Source organism: Hemiscyllium ocellatum, chromosome 2 (genome assembly GCF_020745735.1).
Source record: "Hemiscyllium ocellatum isolate sHemOce1 chromosome 2, sHemOce1.pat.X.cur, whole genome shotgun sequence".
In the NCBI taxonomy this organism is placed as follows: Eukaryota; Metazoa; Chordata; class Chondrichthyes; order Orectolobiformes; family Hemiscylliidae; genus Hemiscyllium; species Hemiscyllium ocellatum.
In genome coordinates this window covers 91,239,908-91,267,502 of record NC_083402.1, presented here as the reverse complement: position 1 = coordinate 91,267,502, position 27,595 = coordinate 91,239,908, and the positions used below count along the sequence as shown (strand labels likewise).

The 27,595-nt window shown below is 42.3% G+C and overlaps 1 protein-coding gene across 1 annotated transcript in view; it reads left to right on the top strand.

Moving 5' to 3' along the window:
- Nucleotides 1–27,595, top strand: part of fancc (FA complementation group C) — a 202,756-nt gene that overhangs the window by 109,748 nt on the left and 65,413 nt on the right. Inside the window, exons 5-7 of the mRNA XM_060845285.1 lie at nt 161–262; nt 16,008–16,072; nt 17,864–18,028. Coding sequence (XP_060701268.1) covers nt 161–262; nt 16,008–16,072; nt 17,864–18,028 — 332 coding nt within the window. The remainder of the gene's footprint in view (nt 1–160; nt 263–16,007; nt 16,073–17,863; nt 18,029–27,595) is intronic.

Sequence of the window (27,595 nt, the reverse complement as noted above, 5' to 3'; positions counted from 1 at the left end):
ATATATTGGTTTGATTTTCAGTTTCAGTGAATAAAAATTTATTGAGTGAATACCTACATTCTATATACATTAAATGCATTTACATTGGTTTAATGTTTTTATGGCTACATTAATATTGACTCGTTATTAAATTGTGTGTCATCATTTTTTTTTAAAAAAGAGCTTACTGCAGAATTTGACTGGAGTTGATCAAGAAATGAGAAGTCTTATTCAGAATTTACATTACCCAGAGGAGGAATACCATTCTCAATTGTTGAAAAATGTAAGTAGATTAAAGGAAGGTACCTTTTTAAACTTTAGTTATATTCTTAATTAACTTTGCTATATAGAAACCTTCAAATTGCACTTGTTTCATTTTATTTGTTCATGGAATATGGGTGTCATTGTGGTACATTCAGTTACTGTTACAAAGGGATTCCACAATTTTGACCCAGCACCAATGAAGGACTGGTGATAAGGATGAAAGTCAGGATAGTATGTGGTATAAAGGGGACTTGTATGTGACAGTGTTCCTGTGTATCTGTGGCCCTTCTTCTAGGCATTAGAGTTCATGGGTTTGGACAATGGTGTCAAAGAAGCTGTGATGTATTGCTGTAGTACATCTTGTAGCTGGCACAAGCTGGTTTCACTGAGCATCAGTAGTGGAGAGACTGAATGTTTGAGATGGTTTATGGAGTGCCATTCAAGCAGGCTCCATTGCCCTGGATACTGTTGAGCTTTTTGAGCATTATTGGATCTGTACTCATCCAGGCAATCAGAATGTTCCATCACCCTCCTGACTTATGCCTTGAAGATAGTGAGCAGACTTTGGAGGGTCAGGATGTCAATTATTTACCACAAAATGCCTAGTCTTTGACTTGATCTTTGTGCCATAATATGTATTTGGTGGCATAGTTCAATTTTTGATCAGTGTAACTCCTAAAATATTGATAGTAGGGATTCACTGATGAAAATGGCATTGAATGTAAGGAGAAGATGAAAAGATTCTCCTTTTGTTGATAGTCCTTGCTTGGGTCATGTGTGGCATGGATATTACTTGCCACTGACCAGCCCAAGCTTCGATGTTGTCCAGGTTTTGCTGCACATGGATAGGGACTTATTTAGTATCTGAGGAGTAGTGAAAAGTGCTTAACATTGTGCAATCTTCAGCGTACATCCCCATGTATGATGGAAGGAAGTTGATAATGCCTAGGACAGTACCTTGAGGAATTCCTGCAATGATGAAATTGAGAAAATTGACTTCAATAATTCCCCAATCCTTTGGGCTTGGTATGGATTCAGCCAGTTGAAGGTACTCCCATTGATTCCCATTGAGTTTCATTTGCCACAGCTGCTTTATGCCATACTTGTTGTATTTTGCCTTCATATTAAAGGCAGTAACCACCGGATTTGAGCTCTTTTGTACATGTTTGGACCAGGGCTGTAATGAGTCCAGGTTTTCACTCATGCTCCTGGGTAGAACCCAAACTGAGCATCAGTTAGTAGTTTATTATTAAGTAAGTGCCATTTCAGAGCACTGTTGACAGCCATCACTTTGTGGATGACTAAGGGTATTGTGGATGCTGCGGTGGTATTGACCAGGTTAAACTCATCCTGCTTTTTATGGACAGAATACACCTGGGCAATTTTCCACATTGTTAGATATAACCAGTGTTATATCGGTATACTGGAACAGCTTGTCTAAGGGAATGACTAATTTCGGAGCACAAGTCTTCAGTACTAAAGATAGATGCTCTTGTTAAGACAAATGCGCTTTGCAGAATGAAGAAGTTTCAGCAGCTTCCAGATAATACATAAAATGAATGAATTGGCTGAAGATTTGCATCTCTGATACTGGGTTCCTTAGAAGGAGATGGATTATCTTCTCAGCACTTCTGACTGAAAATGCCTGCAAATGCTTTAGTCTTGTCTTTTGTATTGATGTGCTGAGACCGTCTACCTGGGAATGTTTAAGGACCCTCCTCCTCCTCCTCCTCCTCCAGTTAGTTATTTTGTTGTCCATTACCATTCACAGCTGCTTGTGGAAAGACTGCAAAGCTTATTAAAGCTTATGGGAAGACTGCAAAGAGAAACAGATTGGGAAACAAATTTTGGAAAGGTGCAGAAGCCACAGGGTAGTAGTCGTGGGCGATTTCAACTTCCCAAATATTGATTGGAAGCTCTTTAGATCAAGTAGATTGGACGGGGCGGTGTTTGTGCAGTGTGTCCTGGAAGCTTTTCTAACTCAATATGTAGATTGTCTGACCAGAGGGCAGGCCATATTGGATTTGGTACTTGGTAATGAACCGGGACAAGTGATGAGCTTGTTAGTGGGTGAGCATTTTTGTGATGGTGACCACAATTCTGTGACTTTCACCTTGGTTATGGAGAGAGATAGGTGCGTGCAATAGGGTAGGTTTTACAATTGGGGGAAGGGTAAATATGATGCTGCAAGACGATCTGAGCAGCATAAGTTGGGAACATAGGCAGTCAGGGAAGGATGTTGCTGAAATGTGGAACTTTTTTAAGGAACAGATACGACGTGTCCTTGATATGTATGTACCTGTCAGGCAGGAAAGACATGGTCGTTTGAAGGAACCTTCGTTGACGAGGGAGGTTGAATGTCTAGTAAAGAGGAAGAAGGATGCTTACATAAGGTTGAGGAAACAAGGTTCAGACAGAGCATTGGAGGGATAAAGGATAGCCAGGAGGGAGCTGAAGAAAGAGATTAGGAGAGCTAAGAGAGGGCATGAAAATTCTTTGGCGGGTAGGATCAAGGATAACCCCAAGGCCTTTTATGAGTATGTGAGAAACATGAGAATGACGAGAACGAGGGTAGGGTCCGATCGAGGACAGTAGTGGGAGACTGTGTATTGAGTCGGAAGAGATAGGAGAGGTCTTGAATGAGTACTTTTCTTCAGTATTTACAAATGAGAGGGACCGTATTGTTGAAGAGGAGAGTATGAAACGGACTGGTAAGCTAGAGGAGATACTTTTTAGGAAGGAAGATGTGTTGGGCATTTTGAAAAACTTAAGGATAGACAAGTCCCCCGGGTTGACGGGATATATCCTAGGATTATGTCAGAAGCAAGAGAGGAAATTTTTAGAGCCATTGGCAATGTTATTTTCATCTTCACTGTCAACGGGGGTGGTTCCAGGGGACTGGAGAGTGGCGAATGTTGTGCCCCTGTTCAAAAAAGGGAATAGGGATAACCCCGGGAATTACAGGCCAGTTAGTATTACTTCGGTGGTAGGCAAAGTAATGGAAAGGGTACTGAGGGATAGAATTTATGAGTATCTGGAAAGACACAACTTGATTAGGGACAGCCAGCACGGATTTGTGAGGGGTAGGTCTTGCCTTACAAGTCTTATTGAATTCTTTGAGGAAGTGACCAAGCATGTGGATGAGGGTAGAGCAGTGGATGTAGTGTACATGGATTTTAGTAAGGCATTTGATAAGGTTCCCCATGGTAGGCTTATGCGGAAAGTCAGGAGGCATGGGATAGTGGGAAATTTGGCCAGTTGGATAGAGAACTAGCTAACCGGTCGAAGTCAGAGAGCGGTGGTAGATGGTAAATATTCAGCCTGGAGCCCAGTTACAAGTGGAGTTCCGCAGGGATCAGTTCTGAGTCCTCTGCTGTTTGTAATTTTTATTAATGACTTGGAAGAGAGAGTCGAAGGGTGGGTCAATAAATTTGCAGACGAAACGAAGATAGGTGGAGTTGTGGATTGTGAGGAGGGCTGTTGTCAGCTGCAAAGGGACTTAGATATGATGGAGAGCTGGGCTGAGGAGTGGCAAATGGAATTCAACCCTGTCAAGTGTGAGGTTGTCCATTTTGGAAGGACAAATAAGGATGCGGAATACAGGGTTAACGGTAGGGTTCTTAGTAAGGTGGAGGAACAGAGGGATCTTGTGGTCTATGTTCATAGCTCTTTGAAAGTTGCCACTCAGGTGGATAGAGCTTGTAAGAAGGCCTATGGTGTATTACCATTCATTAGCAGAGGGATTGAATTCAAGAGTCGTGAGGTGATGTTGCAGCTGTACAGGACCTTGGTAAGGCCACATTTGGAGTACTGTGTGCAGTTCTGGTCTCCTCACTTTAGGAAAGATGTGGAAGCTTTGGAGATTTACCAGGATGTTGCCTGGAATGGAGAATAGGTCGTACGAGGATAGGTTGAGCGTTCCTTTTCATTGGAACGGCGAAGGATGAGGGGTGACTTGATAGAGGTTTATAAGATGATCAGGGGAATAGATAGAGTAGACAGTCAGAGACTTTTGCCCCGGGTACAACAGAGTGTTACAAGGGGACATAAATTTAAGGTGAAGGGTGGAAGGTATAGGGGGGATGTCAGGGGTAGGTTCTTTACCCAGAGAGTGGTGGGGGCATGGAATGCGCTGCCTGTGGGAGTGGCAGAGTCAGAATCATTGGTGACCTTTAAGCGGCAATTGGATAGGCACATGGATAGGTGCTTAAGCTAGGACAAATGTTCGGCACAACATCGTGGGCCGAAGGGCCTGTTCTGTGCTGTATTGTTCTATGTTCTCTGTTCCATGTTTATCTTTGATCTGTTGATTTAGTGCATGTGGTTCTAAATTCCATGTCTATTTTTGTTACGAAAATCATGCATTTGGGCCATTGGTGATGTCTAAAATTTTACACAAAATAAGGATAGTTGTATCATAAACTTCACCACATATGGTGCTTCAGAGTGCTGATGTGTGTTTGTCATGGGTGTTGAGGTTGCTAAGAACCAAGGGTTGGGTTTGGGGTTATATTTCAAAATAAGTTCCTAATGAGCATTGTTTATTTATTAGGGAATTTGTTCACAAGTCAAAACTATGGAACTTGTTGTATTCTTCGAAGTCTTTGATCAGCACAGTTAACAGATCAATGTGTTGCTGAAGACTGTAAAGGAGCAAAATAAATGCTAAATATATTTTTGAGAACATATTTTAGACCATGTCTTATAGAAATGTAGAAAATGGGGACCTGTAGGTTACAATTTAATCTAGGTGTGAGAAACCTATTTTTAGATGACCCATTTATTTATTTAATAGTCTAATTTATTATGTTTCAGCATAGCACTTCCACCTTGGCAGAAATTTGCTATCTCTTTGAGACAAAACATCCACACAGCACCCACTCACCAATTAATTCCTTCACCTGGCATTTATGTTCAAAGTAGTTAAAATTCCTTTTAATTTGGTTCATTTTTACTTTATTGTATCTTTTCCACTCTGGAAAACAGTTAGTAGCTTACTGTTGGACTATAAAAGTGCCTTTTTCAGTTCAAATTCACAAGGAAAGTGATTTTTGAAAATAGTTTGTATAAATTTCCCTTTTTCTTTTTAGACATATCTCACATTTGAGACAGCATATTTTTCAAATAAAGTTCTCTTTGGAAGGTCAGCAGGCATGCTCCAGAAGCACTACATTACAGAGCGAAGAGAAGTACAGCATAGGAACAGGCCCTTCAGCCCTCCAAGCCTGTGCCGATCATCATGAATCCAAATTCCGTGGTCATAGCCTTTAAAAAAAAAATCTTACTTCTAGGACAAGCTAGACCTCAAACTAACACTGCATCTGGCAAGAATGGCAGATGATCTGTTAGGTTGACATTAGAGAGATACCTGTCACTTTCCACCCTCTCTCTGTCACCTCAGCAGTTCGCTTCTAGGTGAGTAAGTCCATGATTGACCTTCCCAAACCACCATTAATTAAGGCCCTTAAGGGTTCAATCAGCAGCCATTTAAAGGCCTCAGCCCATCAGTAGCCTGATGACTTACCTTCCCAGCAGGTACAAAACCTGACTGCCATCTTGCCAGGGGAAGGAGGGGTGGACTGCCTGTGAGATTTTGGGGGATGGTGCTTCTGTTTGCCCCAAGCTGACGGCCTTTGAGAACAGATAAAGCTAGGTGGGTGGACACTGATAGCCATTCTCCCTACCCTTGTGTGTGTGCCCTGCCTCCTCTCACTCCCTGTTACTCTCAAACCATGACTACCACCTCCATAGAAAAGTATCATCTTTCCAGTCCTAGTCTTCGTGGCTCAGCAGTCTGGGCCTCTGACAACTCTCTGCAGCTTCTGGTAGTTTCCAGCCTATGCCTGTCAGATTTAGGCAGGGTCAAAAGTCATACAACACCAGGTTACAGTCCAATAATTTTATTTGAAATCACAGCTGCCTCTTCGTCAGTTGAAGTGAAGAAAAACATACCGGCACAGAATTCATAACAGAGAGATCAAAAGATCATACTCATGGAGTGAGTGTGAAGTGTTGACAGGCTGATGAATAAACCTCTGCAGGTGATCAAAAGTATCAGACGGTGTGAGTAAAGTGTCAACAGCTGAATAGTAAATGAAGGAGGTGACATTTAATCCAATTAATTGAGTCAGAGAGATGGTTACAAAAAATTAAAATAATGTGCTGCTGGAGACAAACCAAATGGCTAGAATCACATTGCAGTGCCACCCAGGCTCTCAAGACCAATCGCATCATTGTCATCAAACAAAGGAGAAGCCGTTTTCATACAGAATGGAATGGACTACTACAAAGAAGCATCCTGACAACTAAGCAACCAGAATTACTACAGGCAACTACTTGCTGATCTGACCAAAGAACACACCCCTCAACTGAACAGACTGACCCAGACCTCAGAGTATCCAATGTACTCTCATCCTGTGTACTTCTCCCTAAGAAGACTTCTACTGCCTTCCAAATATACCTACAACTAAACCATCTGAACATCCCATCATATCAGGCAACAGAGCCTGAGTGAGAACCTGTCTGGCTATGTTGAGGGCATCTTGAAACCCATTATACAAGGAACCCACAACTTCTGTCGTGACACTACAAATTTCTTACACAATCTCAGCACCCGTGGACCAACTGTACTAGGAACATTCCTTGTCACAATGGATGTTTCGGCACTCTACACCAGCAACTCCCATGACAACAGCATTGCTACCTCAGTGCTCAACACCATCAACTGCCAATTTCCAGACGCCATCCTACAATTCATCCACTTTATCCTCGACCACAACATCTTCACCCTGTACAACCAGTTCTTCATCCAGACACATGGAACAAAAGTGTGCCGCTGGAAAAGACAGCAGGTCAGGCAGCATCCGAGGAGGTGGAGAATTGATATTTCGGTCATGTGATAGAGGGGAAGGAGGCTGAGAGATAAATAGGAGGGTGAGGTCCAGATTTGCATTCCAGTATGCCAACATTTTTATGCACAAGTTTGAGCAAGACTTCTTTGCTGCATAGGCCCTCCAACCAGCGCTATACACCAGATACATTGACAACATTCTCTTCCTCTGGACTTATGGGGAGGAGTCACCGAAACGGCTACACAATGATATTAACAAGCTTCATCCCATCATCAGACTTAGCATGGACTATTTCTCAGAATCAGTCTCAATCTTGGACGTACACATCTCCATCAAGGTATCCGGCAAGCCACAGATAAATTCATGGTGCTGCACTTCTCTAGCTCCCACCCTAAGCAAGCTAAAGAAGCCATGCCTTATGGACAAGCCCAATGTATAAACAGGATCAGCTTAGACGAAGGGGAATGCAACAGACAACTCAAAAGTGCTAAAAGACACCCTCATTAGAACAGGATACAATGGTCAACTCATCGATTACCAGTTCTGACACGTCACAACGCAAAAATGCAGTAACCTCCTTGGTAGACAGAGCCAGAATACGACTGATAGAGTACTCTTCTTCGTCCAGTACTTCCCTAGAGTGGAGAAACTGTGCTATATTCTTCGTAGCCTTCAACATGTCATTGATGACAATGAACATCCTGCCCAGATTGGTCCCTAAACCCCCACTTCTTACCTTCAAACAACCGCCAAACCTTAAATAAACCATTGTTCACAGCAAACTACCCACCCTGCAGGACAATATCAACTAGGAGAAAGTGAGGACTGCAGATGCTGGAGATCAGAACTTAAAAATGTGTTGCTGGAAAAGCGCAGCAGGTCAGGCAGCATCAAAGGAGCAGGTGAATCGATGTTTTGGGCATAAGCCCTTCTTCAGGCTTATGTCCGAAATGTCAATTCTCCTGCTCCTTTGCTGCTGCCTGACCTGCTGCACTTCTCCAGCAACACATTTTTAAGTTAAGGACAATATCAACCACAAATATCAACCGTTTGCGCGGCACGGTGGCACAGTGGTTAGCACTGATGCCTCACAGCGCCCGAGACCCGGGTTCAATTCCTGACTCAGGCGACTGACTGACTGTGTGGAGTTTGCACGTTCTCCCTGTGTCTGCGTGGGTTTCCTCCAGGTGCTCCGGTTTCCTCCCACAGTCCAAAGATGTGCGGGTCAGGTGAATTGGCCATGCTAAATTGCCCATAGTGTTAGGTAAGGGGTAAATGTAGGGGTATGGGTGGGTTGCGCTTCGGCAGGTCGGTGTGGACTTGTTGGGCTGAAGGGCCTGTTTCCACACTGTAAGTAATCTAATCACAACAGCACACAATCCTGCCATGGCAACATCTGCAAGACATCTCAGATCATTGCTATCATCACACGTGGGAACACCACCCACCAAATACATAGCAGATACTCATGACTTGGCCATTGTTGACTACCTCATACACTGCAGGCAAGGATGTCCGGGGGGGATTGAATTTAAGAGCCATAAGATTATGCTGCAACTCTACAGGGCCTCTTTTTTCCTTCTGGGCCTTGTATGTGCAGATGGAGCAGGAATAAAGTCATAGAGATGTACAGCATGGAAACAGACCCTTCGGTCCAACCCATCCATGCTGACCAGATATCCCAGCCCAATCTAGTCCCACCTATCAGCACCCAGCCCATATCCCTCCAAACCCTTCCTATTCATATACCCATCCAAATGCCTCTTAAATGTTGCAATTATACCAGCCTCCACCACATCCTCTGGCAGCTCGTTCCATACCTGTACCACCCTCTGTGTGAAAAAAGTTGCCCCTTAGGTCTCTTTTATATCTTTCCCCTCTCACCCTAAGCCTATGCCCTCTAGTTCTGGACTCCCCGACCCCAGGGAAAAGACTTTGCCTGTTTATCCTATCTATGCCCCTCATAATTTTGTAAACCTCTATAAGGTCACCCCTCAGCCTCCGACGCTTCAGGGAAAACAGCCCCAGCCTGTTCAGCCTCTCCCTATAGCTCAAATCCTCCAATTCTGGCAAAATCCTTGTAAATCTTTTCTGAACCTTTTCAAGTTTCACAACATCTTTCCGATAGGAAGGAGACCAGAATTGTATGCAATATTCCAACAGTGGCCTAACCAATGTCCTGTACAGCCGCAACATGACCTCCCAACTCCTGTACTCAATACTCTGACCAATAAAGGAAAGCATACCAAACACCTTCTTCACTATCCTATCTACCCGTGACTCCACTTTCAAGAAGCTATGAACCTACCCTAAGGTTTCTTCGTTCAGCAACACTCCCTAGGACCTTACCATTAAGTGTATAAGTCCTGCTAAGATTTGCTTTCCCAAAATGCAGCACCTCGTATTTATGTGAATTAAACTCCATCTGCCACTTCTCAGCCCATTGGCCCACCTGGTCAAGATCCTTTTATAATCTGAGGTAGCCCTCTTTGCTGTCCACTACACCTCCAATTTTGGTGTTAAATGTTAAACTGGATTGTCCACATGACTTCCTAGAAACGTTAGGCAGCAACCTGCCTCTTTATGGGGTATGAGGAACAATTCTTGTTCCAGTCCTGCATTGGCCCCCTCCAAAACTTTTTTTTTTTGGTACATTGACAGCTGCTTTGGTGCTGCTTCATGCTCCTTCCTGGACCTTGAAAAGTTTGTTCATTTTGCCTCCAATTTTCATCTCTCTATAACCTTCACATCTTCCATTTCTGACACTTCTCTTCCTTTCTTGACTTCTTCCTCTCCACCTAAGGGAATAAACTGTCCATTGCCATCCACTACAAAGCTATTCACTCCCATAGCTACCTTCATTTCATCTCTTCCTACCACACTTGCTGCAAGGATTCCATCCCATTCTCCCAGTTCTTCCACCTACTTTGTATCTGTTCGGCTGATGCCACCTTCCAAAACAGTGCTGCTGACATGGCTTCCTTTTTCCATAACTGTGGTATCTACCCACTATGGTTGAAGGGATCTTCAACAACATCCGACCATCACCCATGCTTCTGTCCTTGCCCCTTCCCATCACTCACAGCAGTATGATCAAGTCTCCCTTGCCCTCACTTTTCATCCCGCCAGCCTCAGCATTCAAAGGATCATTCTCCACCATTTCAGACAAATCCCAGCAGAATGTCACCACCATTCACATCTTCCCCTCACTCCTACTTCTGTATTTTGCAGCGATCGTTCCCTCCAGGGCACACTTGTCCATTCCTTGACCACTCACAGCACATTTCTTGATGAAGGGCTTTTGCCCGAAACTTCAACTCTGCTGCTCCTCTGATGTTGCCTGACCTGCTGTGCTTTTCCAGCACCACACACTCGACACCAACAGCACACCCCCTTCCCACTTCACCTTCCCATGTAACTGCAGAAGGTGCAACACCTGCTCCTTCACCACCTCCCTGCTCACCCGCCAAGTGCCTAAACAGTCTTTCCAGGTGAAGCAGCCTTTCACCTTTACCTCCTCTAATCTTGTGTATTATATTTGCTGCACCCAATGTGGCATACTCTACATTGGAGAAACCAAACACAGACTGGGTGACTACTTTGCAGAATATCTCCGGTCTGTCTGCAAGCATGACCCCTGACTTCCAGTAACCTGTCATTTTAACACAGCGTCCTGCTCACATGCTCATTTGTCTGTCCTCCAGCATGCTACTATCCTCCAGTGAATCATAGCGAAAACTGGCGGAAAATGTCTCATCTTCAGACTAGACACTTTACAAACCTTCTGGCTCAACATTGAGTTCAATAACTTCAGATTGTGAACCAATTCCTTCCCTTTCTTTTAGCTTTGCTAGTTCCATTCTCTGTCCCTTCCCCCCACTCCAGTGGGACTGTCTGTTCTTCCCAGTCTGGTAGTTAGACACACTATTGTTCTGCCATTCTCACATTCTGATCACTTGATCTGGACTATCAACAACTTTTCTCCTCATCTCCAATCTCTCCCCCACCCTAATCTGGTGAATATATGATTTTGAGGGGGAACTATCAGCAGAAAACTTCACTTGCACATTAAAGGACCCATTTATTGTGAAATTCTTTTATTATGTCATTATAAATGTAAATTGACCCCATGGTTCTGATTTAGAAATCAGACAATGGAAAAATTAATGTGTTTATTTTGGACTGGAGACAGTATACCATTGTGTTTCCCAGGATTCTATTATGGGAGAACTGCTTTTCTTTGAAGTGGTGGGTGCAGGTTAGGGTTACAACATTTGGATAAATGCATGAAATGAAAGATTTGGACGGATATGGTCCAAGCGCAAGCAGGTAAGACTAGTTTAATTTGGGATCATGGTTGGCGTGAACTGGATGGACCGAAGGGTCTGTTTCCATGCTGTATGACCCTGAGGGTTTGAGCTGGAGGGAGAGGTTGAATAGGCTGGGGCTATTTTCCCTGGAGTGTTGGAGGCTGAGGGGTGACCTTATAGAGGTTTATAAAAACATGAGGGACACGGGCAGGGTGAATAAATAAGGGATCTTTTCTCTGGGGTGGGGGTAGTCCAAAACTGGATAGCATAGGTTTTAAGATGAGAGGGGAAGGACTTAAAAGGGACCTACGGGGCAACTTTCATAGAGAGGGTGGCACGTGTATGGAATGAGCTGCCAGAGGAAGATGTGGAGTTTGGTACAATTATAACAGTTAAAAGGCATCTGCGCAGGTATATCAATAGGAAGGGCTTAGAACGGTATAGGCCAAATGCTGACAAGTGTGATTGGATTTATTTAGGATATCTGGTTGGCGTGGGCAAGTTGAACCAAAGGGTCTGTTTCCATGCTGTTCAGCTCTATGACTTAACATGCAATTGCAAAATTTGCAGGTGATTAACAAGCTTGGAAGTATTGTGAAAATGTGAAACAGATAGTCATAGACTGGTCCATAAGACCATAACTCATAGGAGTGGAAGTAAGGCCATTCGGCCCATCGAGTCCACTCCGCCATTCAATCATGGCTGATTGGCATTTCAACTCCACTTACCAGCGTTCTCCCCGTAGCCATTAATTCCTCGAGACAACAAGAATCTATCAATCTCGGCCTTGAAGACATTTAGCGTCCCGGCCTCCACTGCACTCCGTGGCAATGAATTCCACAGGCCCACCACACTCTGGCTGAAGAAATGTCTCCGCATTTCTGTTCTGAATTGACCCCCTCTAATTCTAAGGCTGTGTCCACAGGTCCTAGTCTCCTCACCTAACGGAAACAATTTCCTAGCGTCCACCTTTTCCAAGCCATGTATTATCTTGTACGTCTCTATTAAGTCTCCCCTCAATCTTCTAAACTCCAACGAATACAATCCCAGTATCCTCAGCCGTTCCTCATATGTTAGACCTGCCATTCCAGGGATCATCCGCATGAATCTCCGCTGGACACGTTCCAGTGCCAGTATGTCCTTCCTGAGGTGTGGGGACCAAAACTGGACACAGTACTCCAAATGGGGCCTAACCAGAGCTTTATAGAGTCTCAGTAGCACATCTCTGCTTTTATATTCCAACCCTCTTGAGATAAGAGACAACATTGCATTTGCTTTCTGAATCACGGACTCAACTTGCATGTTTACCTTTAGAGAATCCTCGACTAGCACTCCCAGATCCCTTTATGCTTTGGCTTTACTAATTTTCTCACCATTTAGAAAGTAGTCTATGCTTTTATTCTTTTTGCCAAAGTGCAAGACCTCGCACTTGCTCACGTTAAATTCCATCAGTCATTTCCTGGACCACTCTCCCAACCTGTCTAGATCCTTCTGTAGCCTCCCCACTTCCTCAGTACTACCTGCCTGTCCACCTAACTTCGCATCATCAGCAAACTTCGCTAGAATGCCCCCAGTCCCCTCATCCAAATCATTAATATATAATGCGAATAGCTGTTGCCCCAACACCGAACCCTGCGGGACACCGCTTGTCACCGGCTGCCATTCTGAAAAAGAACCTTTTATTCCAACTCTCTGCCTTCTGTTAGACAGCCAATCTTCAATCCATCCCAGCAGCTCACCTCGAACACCATGGGCCCTCACCTTGCTCAGCATGGTCCAATGGCAAACGAATAGCAGATGAATAGGCTGGGGCTAGAAGGGGAAGATGGCGGGTAGGATTAAGGAAAACCCCAAGACATCCTACACTTAAGTGAGGAACAAGAGGATGGCCAGAGTGAGGGTAGGGCCAATCAGGGATAGTGGAGGGAACTTGTGCCTGGAGTTGGAGGAGGCAGGGGAGGTCCTTATGGAATACTTTGGTTCAGTATTCGCCAATGAGAGAGACCTTGTTATTTGTGAGGATAGCGTTAAACTGGCTGATGTGCTCGAACAGGTTGATGCTAAGAAGGAGGATGTGCTGGAAATTTTGAAAGACATGAGGTTAGCTAATCCCCTGGACCAAATGGGATATACCCAAGGTTACTACGGGATGCAGGGAAGAGATTGCTGCACCTCTGCGAATGGTCTTTTCATCCTCGCTGTCCACTGGAGTAGTACTAGGTGATTGGAGGATGGCAAATGTTATTCCCTTCTTCAAGAAAAACAATAGGGATAACCCTGGGAATTACAGTTCAGTCAGTCTTAGGATTCTGAGAGACAGGATTTACGATTATTTGGAAAAGCACAGCTTGATTAGAAATAGTCAGCATGGTCATGCCTCACAAGCCTTATTGAATTATTTGAGTATATGACAAAACACATTGAAGGTAGAACAGTGGTGTATATGGATTTTAGCAATGTGTTTGATAAGGTTCCCCATGGTAGCCTCATTCAGAAAGTGAGGAGACATGGGTTAGAGTGAAGGCAGTGGGTGGTAGTAAATGGAAAGCATTTAGCCTGGAAGTTGGTGACCAATGGTGTTCCGCAAGGATCTTTTCTGGGACTTCTGTTTATGATTTTTATAAATGACTTGGATGATGAAGTGGAAGGTTGGGTTAGTAAGTTTGCTGATGACGCAAAGGTTGGTAGAATTGTGGATAATATGGAGGGCTGTTCTAGGTTGCAAACACGACATTGACAGGATGCAGAGCTGGGCTGAGAAGTGGCAGATGGAGCTCAACCTGGATAAATGTGAAGTGATTTGTTTTGAAAGGTTGAATTTGAATGCTACAGGATTAAAGGCAGGATTCTTGGCAGCATGGAGGAACAGCGGGATATTGGGATCCATGCACATAAATCATTCAACATTGCCACCCAAGTTGATAGGGTTGTTAAGAAAACGTATGGTGTTTTGATTTCGTAGATGGATTGAGTTTAAAAGCCGTGAGGTTGTGCTGCAGCTCTATAAAGCCCTGGTTAGACCATACTTGGAATATTGTGTTCAGTTCTGGTCGCCTAATTATAGGAACAATGTGAAAGCTTTAGAGAAGGTGCTGAAAAGAATTACCAGAATGCTGCCTGGACAGAAGGGCATGTCTTATGAATTAAGATTGCAGGAGCTAGTGCTATACTCATTGCAGTGAAGAAGGATGAGAGATGACTTGATAGAGGTGTACAAGATGATGAGAGGCATAGATAAAGTGGATAGCCAGAGACTTTCTTCCATGATGGAAATGCCTATCACGTGTGGCCATAATTGTAAGGTGATTGGAGGATGGTTTAGGGGAGTTGTCTGAGGTTGGTTGTTTACACAGAGCGTGGTGGGTACGTGGAATGCACTGCCAACAGTGATAATTGAGTCAGATCCATTAGGGATATTTAAGCAACTCTTGGATAGGCACATGGATGATAGTAAAATGAAGAGTATGTAGGTTAGATTGATTTAGAGTAGATAAAAGGTCAGCACAACATTGAGGGCTGAAGGGTCTGTGCTGTACTGTTCTATGTTCTATGAATTTAATGTGGCAAAGTGTGAACTGATACACTTTAATTGGAAGAACAAGGAGAGGTAATATAAACTAAACTGAACTACCTTTTTAATGGGGTACAGGAACAAAGGTTACTGGGGTTATATATGCACTGATAACTGTAGGTGGCAGAGCAGGTTGAGAATGAGAGAGGCAATGGGATCCTGGAGAGACAGCATGAAGGAAAATCATGATGCACCTGTTTGAAAATACTGGATTGGTCTGAAGTGGTGTATCTTCTCTTAATCAGGGTCCAGTTATTTAGGAAGAATATGAAGGTAATTGAGAGGCTGCAAAGAAGATTGATGAGAATAATTCCCGGAATGAAGCTCTTCAGTTGTGTCAATTGCTTGGAGAAGCTGGAACTTTCTCTTTTACTGAGAGAAATTTGAGAAGAGGTTTGATGCAATTGCTGAAAACAGCGATGGGTCTAGTCATAGTAGATCAAAGGAAATTGTTTGAATTAGCAGGGTCATAGAGAATATGAACGGTCAGCAGTGAAGTGATTGGTAAATGAACTAAAGGCAACAGCAGGAATCACTTCTTCACAAAGCATTATCTAGAATGTACAATTTAAAAATATGGTGCACACAGGTTGAGTCATGACTTTCAAGTGGGAATTGGATTACGAAAAGATTTGCAAGCTATGGGGAAAAGGCAGAGGAGTGGGATTCTTGGCATGGATGTAACTGGCAAATAGCCTTCTTTTGTGCTATAGCTATTCTTTGATTCTCAGCTTAATATCATGTGTAGAATCACTTCCTTTTGTGGTGGAAATTGGAATAATTCTAATATTAATCTTCTAGTTACAGTTAAATTATGAAGTGGTTGTTTCAACCACTGGTGTGTTACAAAGTGGCAACTATTTTTGACCTTTTTTGTTCATGTATAACTTGCAGTAACTACAATGTCCATTTTTTAAAAAATGCTTGAGCACTGAAAGTCTGAGTGCAATATTACTGCCACCACTGTGTGCAAGGAAATTTGATACCTGTCTTTTTTTATATAGTTTATGATTACTTCCTTCTTTCTTTCAGATGGCCTCCACTTTAGTTAAGGAACTTCAAGGCAATCAATGTGACAGAAATTCCTTGTATAAAAGGTAGGTGCTTGGTTTGAGACATTGTGAAAGTATTTAAAGGCATATCCCAATAAACAGTGACCACTTTATATTAATTAAAAAAGAACAAGTAAAATTCAGGCCACATTTCTGCTCAATTCTTCTCCTAATAGTAGAAGGAATTAATTTACTAATGCATCACAATTGTTGGAAATGTGCTTATTGAGGGAAGAGGGGAGTATTTCATCACACTTCTGATTTGTACTTTGTTAATACTAAAGATTTGTTTCAAAAGACTCCATAAAAATTGTTCTGATTTTAAAGTTGTTTATTAATCAATGTGCTTGCTATTGACTTTTTAATACTGAGGAACCTTGATTAACTAAAGGACCATGGGCGGGGAGTATTGTGTTCGGCTAATCGAATGCTGGATAATCGAGGTTCCTCTGTATACCTGTATTCCTTGTATTAATAACACTAAATAATTTAAGGACAAAGCTTGCATTTATAAAGTGTTTTGCTCCCCCTTCAGCATGACGCAAAGAAAATTAGATTAGATTAGATTACTTACAGTGTGGAAACAGGCCCTTCAGCCCAACAAGTCCACACCAACCTGCCGAAGCGCAACCCACCCATACCCCTACATTTACCCCTTACCTGACACTACGGACAATTTAGCATGGCCAATTCACCTGACCCGCACATCTTTGGACTGTGGGAGGAAACCGGAGCACTCGGAGGAAACCCACGCAGACACGGGGAGAACGTGCAAACTCCACACAGTCAGTCGCCTGAGGAAGGAATTGAACCCAGGTTTCTGGTGCTGTGAGGCAGCAGTGCTAACCACCGTGCCACCCATTAAAATTGTTTTTAATCATTTTATAATAATATAATTTGAGACATAAAACTCAGGGCATGACCTTCCTTTTATTTTAAAGGGTGGGGTATTTGCATTTAAATATTCAAAATAACTCCCCAACACATTGCATTGTTCTTGATATGTCTTTCCCACATGTTTCTCTGGTTGCAGCAGACCTCTTAGAGTCGTGAAGGTCTTGCTCAAGAAAGCCGGTACCATTACATCTTCAGCGACCTTTATTTGTCTTTAGGGACACATCAAAATGTTCGGTGTACAGCATCCAACATTCTGTCTCTTATATAATTGGTCCCATCCCTCCAGATTGACCTGCTATTTTATTTTCCCACTGATTGAGTCTAGTAGTCACTAGCAACCTGTGTCCCCTTGATGAACATTCTCTGTGCCAGCCGAACCCTTGCTGTGTTTGCGTACCGTTCTCCCCTGGCATCCCCCACAGCCTGAGTCCCCTCACCATCACTCTCCACGTTGACTTTGCTGAGCTATCGGATGAGTAATCCCCTCTTCAGCCATCAACTGTGGTCCAAGTCTGTTCATGACCTGTGCTCTCAGCCTGCTCCCTGGTGACAACCACCGCCTGAGTCCCCTCATGACCAATTCTCTTGACATTACCTCTACAATCCTGTGCTATTTCCTGGGCAATGTCCATCCTGGAAAAGAAAATGGCTGCCAGACCTTATGAGTCTCTCTAACATTGATTATATCTTAGAATTTCTGCTTGTGAGGAGGATTGAGTGAAATTTAAAGTTAGATGAATTCTTGTTAGATGGTGATGAAATGTTGAAAATCTGAAGAACAATTATGATGCAAAGTCTCAGGTCCATCAGCAACTGAGAAGAATAGAGCAAATACGTCAGTATTCTAATTAACATTCTACTGAAGAAAGTGAGCTTCTTTAATAGAGTTTTATATTTGTTAGTAATAGAAAAAAATTGACAAGTTTTTTTTCCCAATAGACTCCCACAGGAACAACTGAGGAGTTTTTCTGTCCTCTGCTCACCGATTGTTACTTTAGTTGAAGTTTTTCCCTTGGTGGAAGCTCTTCTGACTTGTCGTGAAGATGATTTGGATGAAACTCTTTGCACAGAATTTCTAGAGTCTGTCAGTACTGGCATTTTGCAGTAAGTAGATGTGAGATTTTGAAATTGTACCATAAAATGATCACAGCAGATAATTTTTAAATGTTGTCAAATCTAAAATTATGTTGTTGATGCATTAGCAAGAGGATATATATTCATCAGTAATAATTGGAGGTGTAATGGACAGTGAAGAAGGTTACCTTAGAATACAACGTGATCATGATGGGCCAATGGGTCTGGAGTGGAGGATGGAGTTTAATTTAGATAAATGTGAGGTACTGGATTTTGGAAAGGCAAATCAGAGTAGGACTTGTAGGACTCATATACATAATAGTAAGGTCCTGGGGAGTGTTGCTGAAGAAAGAGATGTTGGAGTGCAAGTTCATAGTTCTTTGAAAGTAGAGTCGTAGGTCGAAGTGAAGAAGTGTGTTTAGTATGCTTTCCTTTATTAGTCAGTGCATTGGGTATGGGGGATGGGAGGTCATGTTGCAGCTGTTTAGGACATTGGTTAGGCCACTTTTGGATGTTTTGTGCAATTCTGGGTCTCCCTCTTATCGGAAGGATGTTGTAAAACCTGGAAAGATTTACAAAGATGTTGCCGGGTTAGAGGGTTTGAGCTACAGGGAGAGGCTGAATAGGTTGGGACTGTTTTCCCTGGAGCGTCGATGGCTGAGGGATGGCCTTATAGAGGTTTATAAAATCATGAAGGGCATGGATAGGATAAATAGACAAGATTTTTTTCACCTGGGATGGGGGCATCCAGAACGAGAGGGCATAGATTTAGGGTGAGAGAGAAAGATTTAAAAGGGTCCTAAAGAGCAACGTTTTCACACAGAAGATGATGTGTGTATGGAATGAACTGCCAGAGGAAGTGGTGGAGGCTCGTACATTACAACATTTAAAAGGCATCTGGATGGGTATATGAATAGGAAGGGTTTGGAGGGATATGAGTCAAGTGCTGGCAAATGAGATTAGATTAGAATGTCTGGTTGACATGGATGAGTTGGACTGAAGGGTCTGTTTCTGTGCTTTACATCTCTGTGACTCCATGACTCTATAACTAATAAGTTGGATCTTTCTCTCTGAGAAAAGAGACAGTTGGGAAGTGACCTGGTTGGCATTTTGAAAATTATTAAAGGGTTTGACAGGTAGATATGGAGAAGATTCTTCCACTTGTGGGAAGCCCAAAACTAGGGATCAATAAATAGAAGATATTCATTAATATGTCAAATAAGGAGTTTGGAAAAAGATACCTAACTAAATAGTGATTTAAAATGTAGAAGTTGCTGCCATGGGGTGGTTGAAGCAAATAGTACAGATGCATTAATAACACTTTTCGTTAAGTGCATAGAATAAAATGAAATATGTTTTTACTGGTAGTGGCATGAGAGAGCTTGTGAGAATGGAAATAATGTCATGTCCTATATCTGTGCTGTACCTGTATACAAAAGGAAATCTTGTTTATATATAGGAAGCTGCAACTGTGTTGCTGGTCAAAGCACAGCAGGTTAGGCAGCATCTCAGGAATAGAGAATTCGACGTTTCGAGCATAAGCCCTTCATCAGGAATAAGAGAACGTGGCTGAAGAGCTTCTGTGCAGAGGAGATGACCTGGGGGGTGCAGTGAGAGAGGGACTCACTGAAATCCTTGTAGAGGGATATGCTCGAAACGTCGAATTCTCTATTCCTGAGATGCTGCCTAACCTGCTGTGCTTTGACCAGCAACACATTTGCAGCTGTGATCTCCAGCATCTGCAGACCTCATTTTTTACTCGAAGATTTTAACCTACTGCGAATCCTCTTACAAGGATGCCTTCCTTGAAGAAGCTCTCTTCCTCCCTCTACAAGGATTTCAGTGAGTCCCTCTCTCACTGCACCCCCCAGGTCATCTCCTCTGCACAGAAGCTCTTCAGCCACGTTCTCTTATTCCTGATGAAGGGCTTATGCTCGAAACGTCGAATTCTCTATTCCTGAGATGCTGCCTAACCTGCTGTGCTTTGACCAGCAACACATTTGCAGCTGTGATCTCCAGCATCTGCAGACCTCATTTTTTACTCGAAGATTTTAACCTACTGCGAATCCTCTTACAAGGATGCCTTCCTTGAAGAAGCTCTCTTCCTCCCTCTACAAGGATTTCAGTGAGTCCCTCTCTCACTGCACCCCCCAGGTCATCTCCTCTGCACAGAAGCTCTTCAGCCACGTTCTGTTATTCCTGATGAAGGGCTTATGCTCGAAACGTCGAATTCTCTATTCCTGAGATGCTGCCTAACCTGCTGTGCTTTGACCAGCAACACATTTGCAGCTGTGATCTCCAGCATCTGCAGACCTCATTTTTTACTTATATATAGGAAGCATCTTTTACATGTGAGGGGAGAAAAAGAACAGGATGACAAATCTGAATCTTGGTGGTTTGAAGAGAGTCTTCAGCAGGAGCAAAGGGTAGAGTGGTTTAGGATGTGGGATCAAGACAGCTGTCACTGGTATGTAAAGGCAGGGGATGATCTATTGGGTAGGAGGCTTAAAAATGGTGAGTTACAGGGTTAGAGAGAGATGGCAGGATGAGACCGAAGAATGAATGTATCAAACGTGGACCAACTGTGAGAATTTCAGATGCTGGAGATCAGAGTCGAGAGTGTGGTGCTGGAAAAGCACAGCAGGTCAGGTAGCATCCGAGGAACAGGAGAAGCAACGTTCTGGGCATAAGCCCTTCTTCAGGACTTACTGTCTTATTACTGATTTATAGTTAGTGTATGACCAGTTTTCCTACTGTAATATTCGGGTGAGAAGATACCCAGGCGCTCTCCTCATGCTCAATCTCCTGTCACCGTTCTACACTGGTTCACTCACGAAAAATGTTTATATGCATTAAAGGGTAAGTTGGATAAGTATATAGTGGAGAAAGGAATAAAAGGATACGCTGATAGATCTAGTTGAAGAGCTGTGGGAGGAGGCTTGCAAGAAAATATCACAGACATATACCAATTAGGTTGAAAAACTATCTGCACTGTAAACTCTTAATTCTACAATAAAGTTTCAAGTATCTGAGGAAATGTTTGATGCATTATAACCGTTACTTCTATTTAATATTGAAGTTGTATTTTTAAGAAAAAGGTAGCTTTATATTGTAATATTTTTCTGTATTTAATTTTTTAATTCCACCTTGTTAATGGTGCGGTTTTTAAAACTGCTCCATGTTGGTACGAATTCTACCATTGATAGATTTGTAGTGGAGAATACAATTTATATTGCTTGGTTTGGGTATACTATTAAATAATTGATGAATTGGGGTGTCTGCATATGAACCTGCAAAATCTATTGTTATGCAATTGTGTGAACAAATCAGTCCAAACAAACAAAGTGGAATTATGTAAGTTATGCTGAAACCTTCTTTTGAATACTTCGATTCTTTTTGGTCAAAAATTGGAAATGGTGTTCTTAATGTCAGAAAGCACTCCATTATTTAAAGTTTCTGTGCATAGATTGGTACTACTCAAGTAATACACTCCTTGGGAAATCGCCTCTCTTTCAGTTAAAATCATTTAATTTCATCTGTTTACCTTCAGACTGAAGAAGTTGTTTTAAGTCCTACTGGTGTTCTTAATTGTCTTGTTTTGGTTCTACCCACTGAGAGTCAATGAGATGTACAGCATGGAAACAGACCCTTTGGTCCAACCCATCCATGCCGATCAGATATCCTAACCCAATCTAGTCCCACCTGCCAGCACCCGGCCCATATCCCTCTAAACCCTTCCTATTCATGTACCCATCCAACTGCCTCTTAAATGTTGCAATTGTACCAGCCTCCACCACTTCCTCTGGCAGCTCATTCCATACCCGTACCATCCTCTGTGTGAAAACGTTACCACTTAGGTCTCTTTTATATCTTTTCCCTCTCACCCAAAGCCTATGCCCTCTAGTTCTGGACTCCCCAACCCCAGGGAAAAGACTTTGCCTATTTACCCGATCTATACCCCTCATAATTTTGTAAACCTCTATAAGGTCACCCCTCAGCCTCTGATGCTCCAGGGAAAACAGCCCCAGCCTGTTCAGCCTCTCCCTATAGCTCAAATCCTCCAATTCTGGCAAAATCCTTGTAAATCTTTTCTTAACCCTTTCAAGTTTCACAACATCTTTCCGATAGGAAGGAGACCAGAATTGTATGTAATATTCCAACAGTGGCCTAACCAATGTCCTGTACAGCCGCAACATGACCTCCCAACTCCTGTACTCAATACTCTGACCAATAAAGGAAAGCATACCAAACACCTTCTTCACTATCCTATCTACCCGTGACTCCACTTTCAAGAAGCTATGAACCTACCCTAAGGTTTCTTCGTTCAGCAACACTCCCGAGGACCTTACCATTAAATGTATAAGTCCTGCTAAGATTTTCTTTCCCAAAATGCAGCACCTCGCATTTATCTGAATTAAACACCATCTGCCACTTCTCAGCCCATTGGCCCACCTGATCAAGATCCTGTTGTAATCTGAGGTAACCCTCTTTGCTGTCCACTACACCTCCAATTTTGGTGTCATCTGCAAACCTACTTACTGTACCTCTTATATTCGCATCCAAATCATTTATGTAAATGACAAAAGGTAGAGGACCCAGCACCAATCCTTGTGGCACTCCACTGGTCACAGGCCTCCAGTCTGAAAAACAACCCTCCACCACCACCCTCTGTCTTCTATCTTTGAGCCAGTTCTGTGTCCAAATGGCTAGTCTCCCTAGTATTCCATGAGATCTAACCTTGCTAATCAGTCTCCCATGGGGAACCTGTCGAACGCTTTACTGAAGTCCATATAGATCACATCTACCACTCTGCCCTCATCAATCTTCTTTGTTACTTTCTCAAAAAAACGCAATCAGGTTTCAAGTTTGTGTGCCATAATTAAAGTGCTTTAGTTAATATTGGTTTCCATTAATAAGAAATGATGATGAGATGTGAACTATCTGTTGAGAATATTTATTGTTTTTCTTGTATTTTTCTTGCCTTCAATTTCTTGACAAAATATCCATTTTTAAAAAAATTATGGACACTTTTAATTTTAATAGCTTGGCGATACATAGAGTGTGCTTCTATGTGCATTATGGAAATGGCAGTGAAGCAGGATTCAATTTTTTTTTTGGTGTGTGTGTGTAACACCAATATGGAAATGTGTCCCTCAATCCAGTGGTAACAGTTGTGTTAAACCATCATCAGGAAAAGATCCAATGTTGCTATTTGAATAGAAAAAAACAGAATTCTCCAAGGTATCCTGGCCAACATTGCTCCTTCAAGCAACACCATTAAAATAGATTATAAATGCCAGTGGTTGGATGCTGGAAAGCAAAAATGAAGGCAAAAATGATAGAAACGTGCAAAGGTCTGGTTGCATTTGTAGAAAGAAAAACAGTAAATATATCAGGTTGATGATGCTTCTGATGTAATACTATTTACGATAATAAGACTTATGAAAATCCTACTTACAACAATAAGGCCATTGAAACCTTGATAGTCCATATCAATTGACACAAATTCGTTTGGCAAAGGTATAATACATTGTGAATGTATATTATTTTTGATTGCAAGCACTGCGGAGCTGTTAAAGAGTTTAGTGTAAGGAAGCAGAAAATCCTGCATCATGTTGGATATGTTATGTCTAAATGAACTGTGAATTCCGTAGGGTTGGATGGCTGGAATACTATGGAGCAGTGACATTGAAACAAGTGTAAATCCAACTCATTGTACACCAGCGAGTTCCCTTTGGAGACAGACCATTTACCTGGTGTGTGGATAACGACTAACCATATCTTCTGCACTCCAGTCTGTCCTCTCCCCTTCCTGAATATATCAATCGTAATGCAATATCTCTTTTCATTGAAATAAAGTATGATGAATGCTAGAGATCTGAGCTAAAACTAAAAGTTGGAGAAACTCAGTAGGTATGTCAGCTTCTGTAGAAAGAAAGTAACTAATATTTTGACTTCAAAATGATGACTCAAAACATTAATTATGTTCCTGTTACCACAGGTGCTGCCAGGCGTGTTGAATTTCTCCATCATTTTCTGTTTTTATTGACTCTTTTCATTTGAACCTCTCTGCCATCTTGGAAGGTCTACAGGCAAAAAGCTTAATTTCTAATTTATTTCTCCTAAGAACACTTTCAAATAGAAACTGTACATCTACAGTTCTTTTTGGGAGAGCCCATCATTTGTTTAAGAACTTAGCATAATGAACATTGCACGCACAAAATATTTTGGAACTAAGCACTTTCGATGCTTTCCAAGAAACGGTAAAGACCCTAAGCTGGTGATCACAGAGCAAACCTCAGGGTTCAGTGATCCGATCATCCGCCATCACCAACCTCCTTTTCCGACCAAAGTCCTTGAATATACTGTCACCCCTCCCCCCATTATCACCAAAGCATTTTGTCTGAATGCAACCAATCTGGTTTCTGCATCCATTAAGGTATAGGAAGGGCCCCTTTCTAAGTGACAAATGTAATTGTGATGGAGGTAAATTTCCATCTTGCTCTTCCGAACTTGCCTGAAGCTTTTGACATGCCTGACAACACCATCCTCCTCCAATCTGTTGGCTGTTGCCCAGTGAAATGAAACTGTTCTAATATTTCATTTTTACCTATCTATTCATAGCAAGAGAATCATTTGCATTGACTTATTTTTCTGTTCCCACTCTGTTAGTTCTGGTATTTCCTAAAGAACATCCTGGGCCCTCCTATTTCTCATCTACATGCTGTCTCTCGAGTTGAAAATGGTGATGCTGGAAAAGCACAGTCGGTCAGGCAGCATCTGAGGAGCAGGAGAATCGACATTTCGAGCATATCTAGCATCAACATCATTCAGAGATATAGCACAACTCCCACAAACATACAAGAATTGTCTCTCCATCCAGGACAAAGCAGTCCACTTGACTGACATCCTCTCACCACCTTAAGCATCCAGTCTCTCTACTGCTACCACATAAAATCAACTTTATATATTATCTCCAATTCGCACTGCAGCAGCTCCTCAAAGCTTTTTTGATAGCACTTCCAAAACATGAGATCTCTACCATCTAGAAAGAAGAGGGGGACAGATAGATGGGAATACCATCATCTTGTAGATTCCCCTGTGAACCACTTATCATGTCTTGGAACTGTATCATTGTTCCTTCACTGTCAAAATTCTGGAACTCCCTAACTGCATGATGGTGTACTTAACCCCATGGCTGCAGGGTTAGGCAGGCTGCTTGCTACATTCTCATGACAATTAGGAATGGACAATAAATGCTGGCCTAGCAAGTGACTCCAGTAAACCATAAACAAAGTTTTAAAAATAAATAAAACGTTACAGCACAGTACAGGCCCTTCGACTCTCGATGTTACGTGACCTGTCAAACTAAACTGAAACCCATCTAACCTACACTATTCTATTATCGTCCATATGCTTATCCAATGACCACTTAAATGCCCTTAAAGTTGACGAGACTACAACTGTTGCAGGCAGTATGTTCCATGCTCCTATTGCTCTGAGTAAATAAACTACCTTTGACATCTATCCTACATCTATTACCCTTAACTTACAGCTATGTCCCCTCATGTTAGCTGTCACCATCTGAGGAAAAATGCTCTCACTGTTCAACCTATCTGACCCTCCCATTATCTGGTATATTTCAATTAAGTCACCTCCCAACCTTCTTCTCTCCAACAAAAACAGCCTCAGGTCCCTCAGTCTTTCCTCGTAAGACCTTCCCTCCATACCAGCCAACATCCTAGTAAATCTCCTCTGAACCCTTTCCAAAGCTTCTACATCCTTCCTATGATACAGTGACCAGAACAGAATGCAGTATTCCAAATTTGGCTGCACCAAAATTTTATAGAGCTGCAGCATGATCTCATGATTCCGAAACTCAATCCCTCTGCCAATAAAAGCTAACACACCGTATGCCTTCTTGCCACCCAGGTTGATAGTGTTGTTAACTTTCAAGGATCTATATACCTGGACACCCAAGATCTTCCTGTTCATCTACACTGCCAAGAATCTTACCATTAGCCCAGTACTCTGCATTCCTGTTACTCCTTCCAAAGTAAATCACTTCACACTTTTCTACATTAAGCTCCATTTGCCACCTCTCAGCCCAGCTCTGCAGCTTGTCTATGTCTCTTTATAGCCTACAACACCCTTTGTCACTATCCACAACTCTATTGACCTTAGTGACATCCGCAAATTTACTAACCCATCCTTCTATGCCCTCATCCAGGTCATATATAAAAATGACAAACAACAGTGGAGCCAAAACAGATGCTTGCGGTACCCCACTAGTAACTGAACTCTAGGATGAATATTTCCCATCAACCACCATCGTCTGTCTTCTTTCAGCTAGCCAATTTCTGATCCAAACCTCTAAATCACCCTCAATCCCATGTCTCTGTGATTTGTATAATAGCCTACCGTGAGGAACCGTATTAAACACCTTGCTGAAATCCATAAACACCATATCAACTGCTTTATCCTCATTCATCTGTTTGGTCACTTTCTCAAAGAACTCAATAAGTTTTGTGAGGCATGGCGTACCGATCGCAAAACCATGTTGATTATCCCTAATCAACTTATTCCTTTCTAGATGATTATATATCCTATCTCTTATAACCCTTTCCAACACATTATCTGCAACCGAAGTAAGACTCACAGGTTTATAATTTCCAGGGTTGTCTCTACTCCCCTGTTTAACAAGGAAACAACATTTGCTATCGTCTAGTCTTCTGGCACTATTTCTGTAGACAATGACGACATAAAGATCCAAACCAAAGGTTCGACAATCTCCTCCCTGGCTTCCCAGAAAATCCTAGGATAAATTCCATCTGGCCCATTGGACTTATCTATTTTTACACTTTCCAGAATTGCTAACACCACCTCCTTATGCAGTTCAATCCCATCTCATCTAAATAGCCTGTATCTCAATATTCTTCTCAGCCACATTGTCTTTTTCTAGTCTGAATACTGACGAAAAGTATTCATTTAGCACTTCGCCTATCTCCTCTGACTCCACGCACAACTTCCCACTATTATGCTTGATTGGCCCTAATCTTACTCTCGTCATTCTTTTGTTTCTGATATACCTATAGAAAGCCTTAGGGTTTTCCTTGATCCTATCCACCAATGACTTGTCATGTCCTTTCCTGGCTCTTCTTTGCTCTCTCTTTAGGTCTTTCCTAGCTAACTTGTAACACTCAAGGGCCCCAACTGAGCCATCACATCTCATCCTAACATAAGCCTTCTTCTTCCTCTTGACAAGAAATTCAACTTCCTTAGTAAACCACGGCTCCCCCACTCGACAACTTGCTGCTTGCCTGATGGTACGTACTTATCAAGGACACCAGTAGCTGGTTCTTAAATAAGCTCCACATTTCAACTGTGGCCATCCCCTACAGTTTCCTTCCCCATCCTATGCATCCTAAATCTTGCCTAATCACATCATAATTGCCTATAATTCTTGCCCTGCAGTATATACTTATCCTTTTCCATCATTAAAGTAAATGTAACCAAATTGTGGTCTCCAAATTACGTGCACATGATATTGCTTCTAAAATTACTGCAGCTTTAAGTTTGTTTTTTGTTTTGCAAATA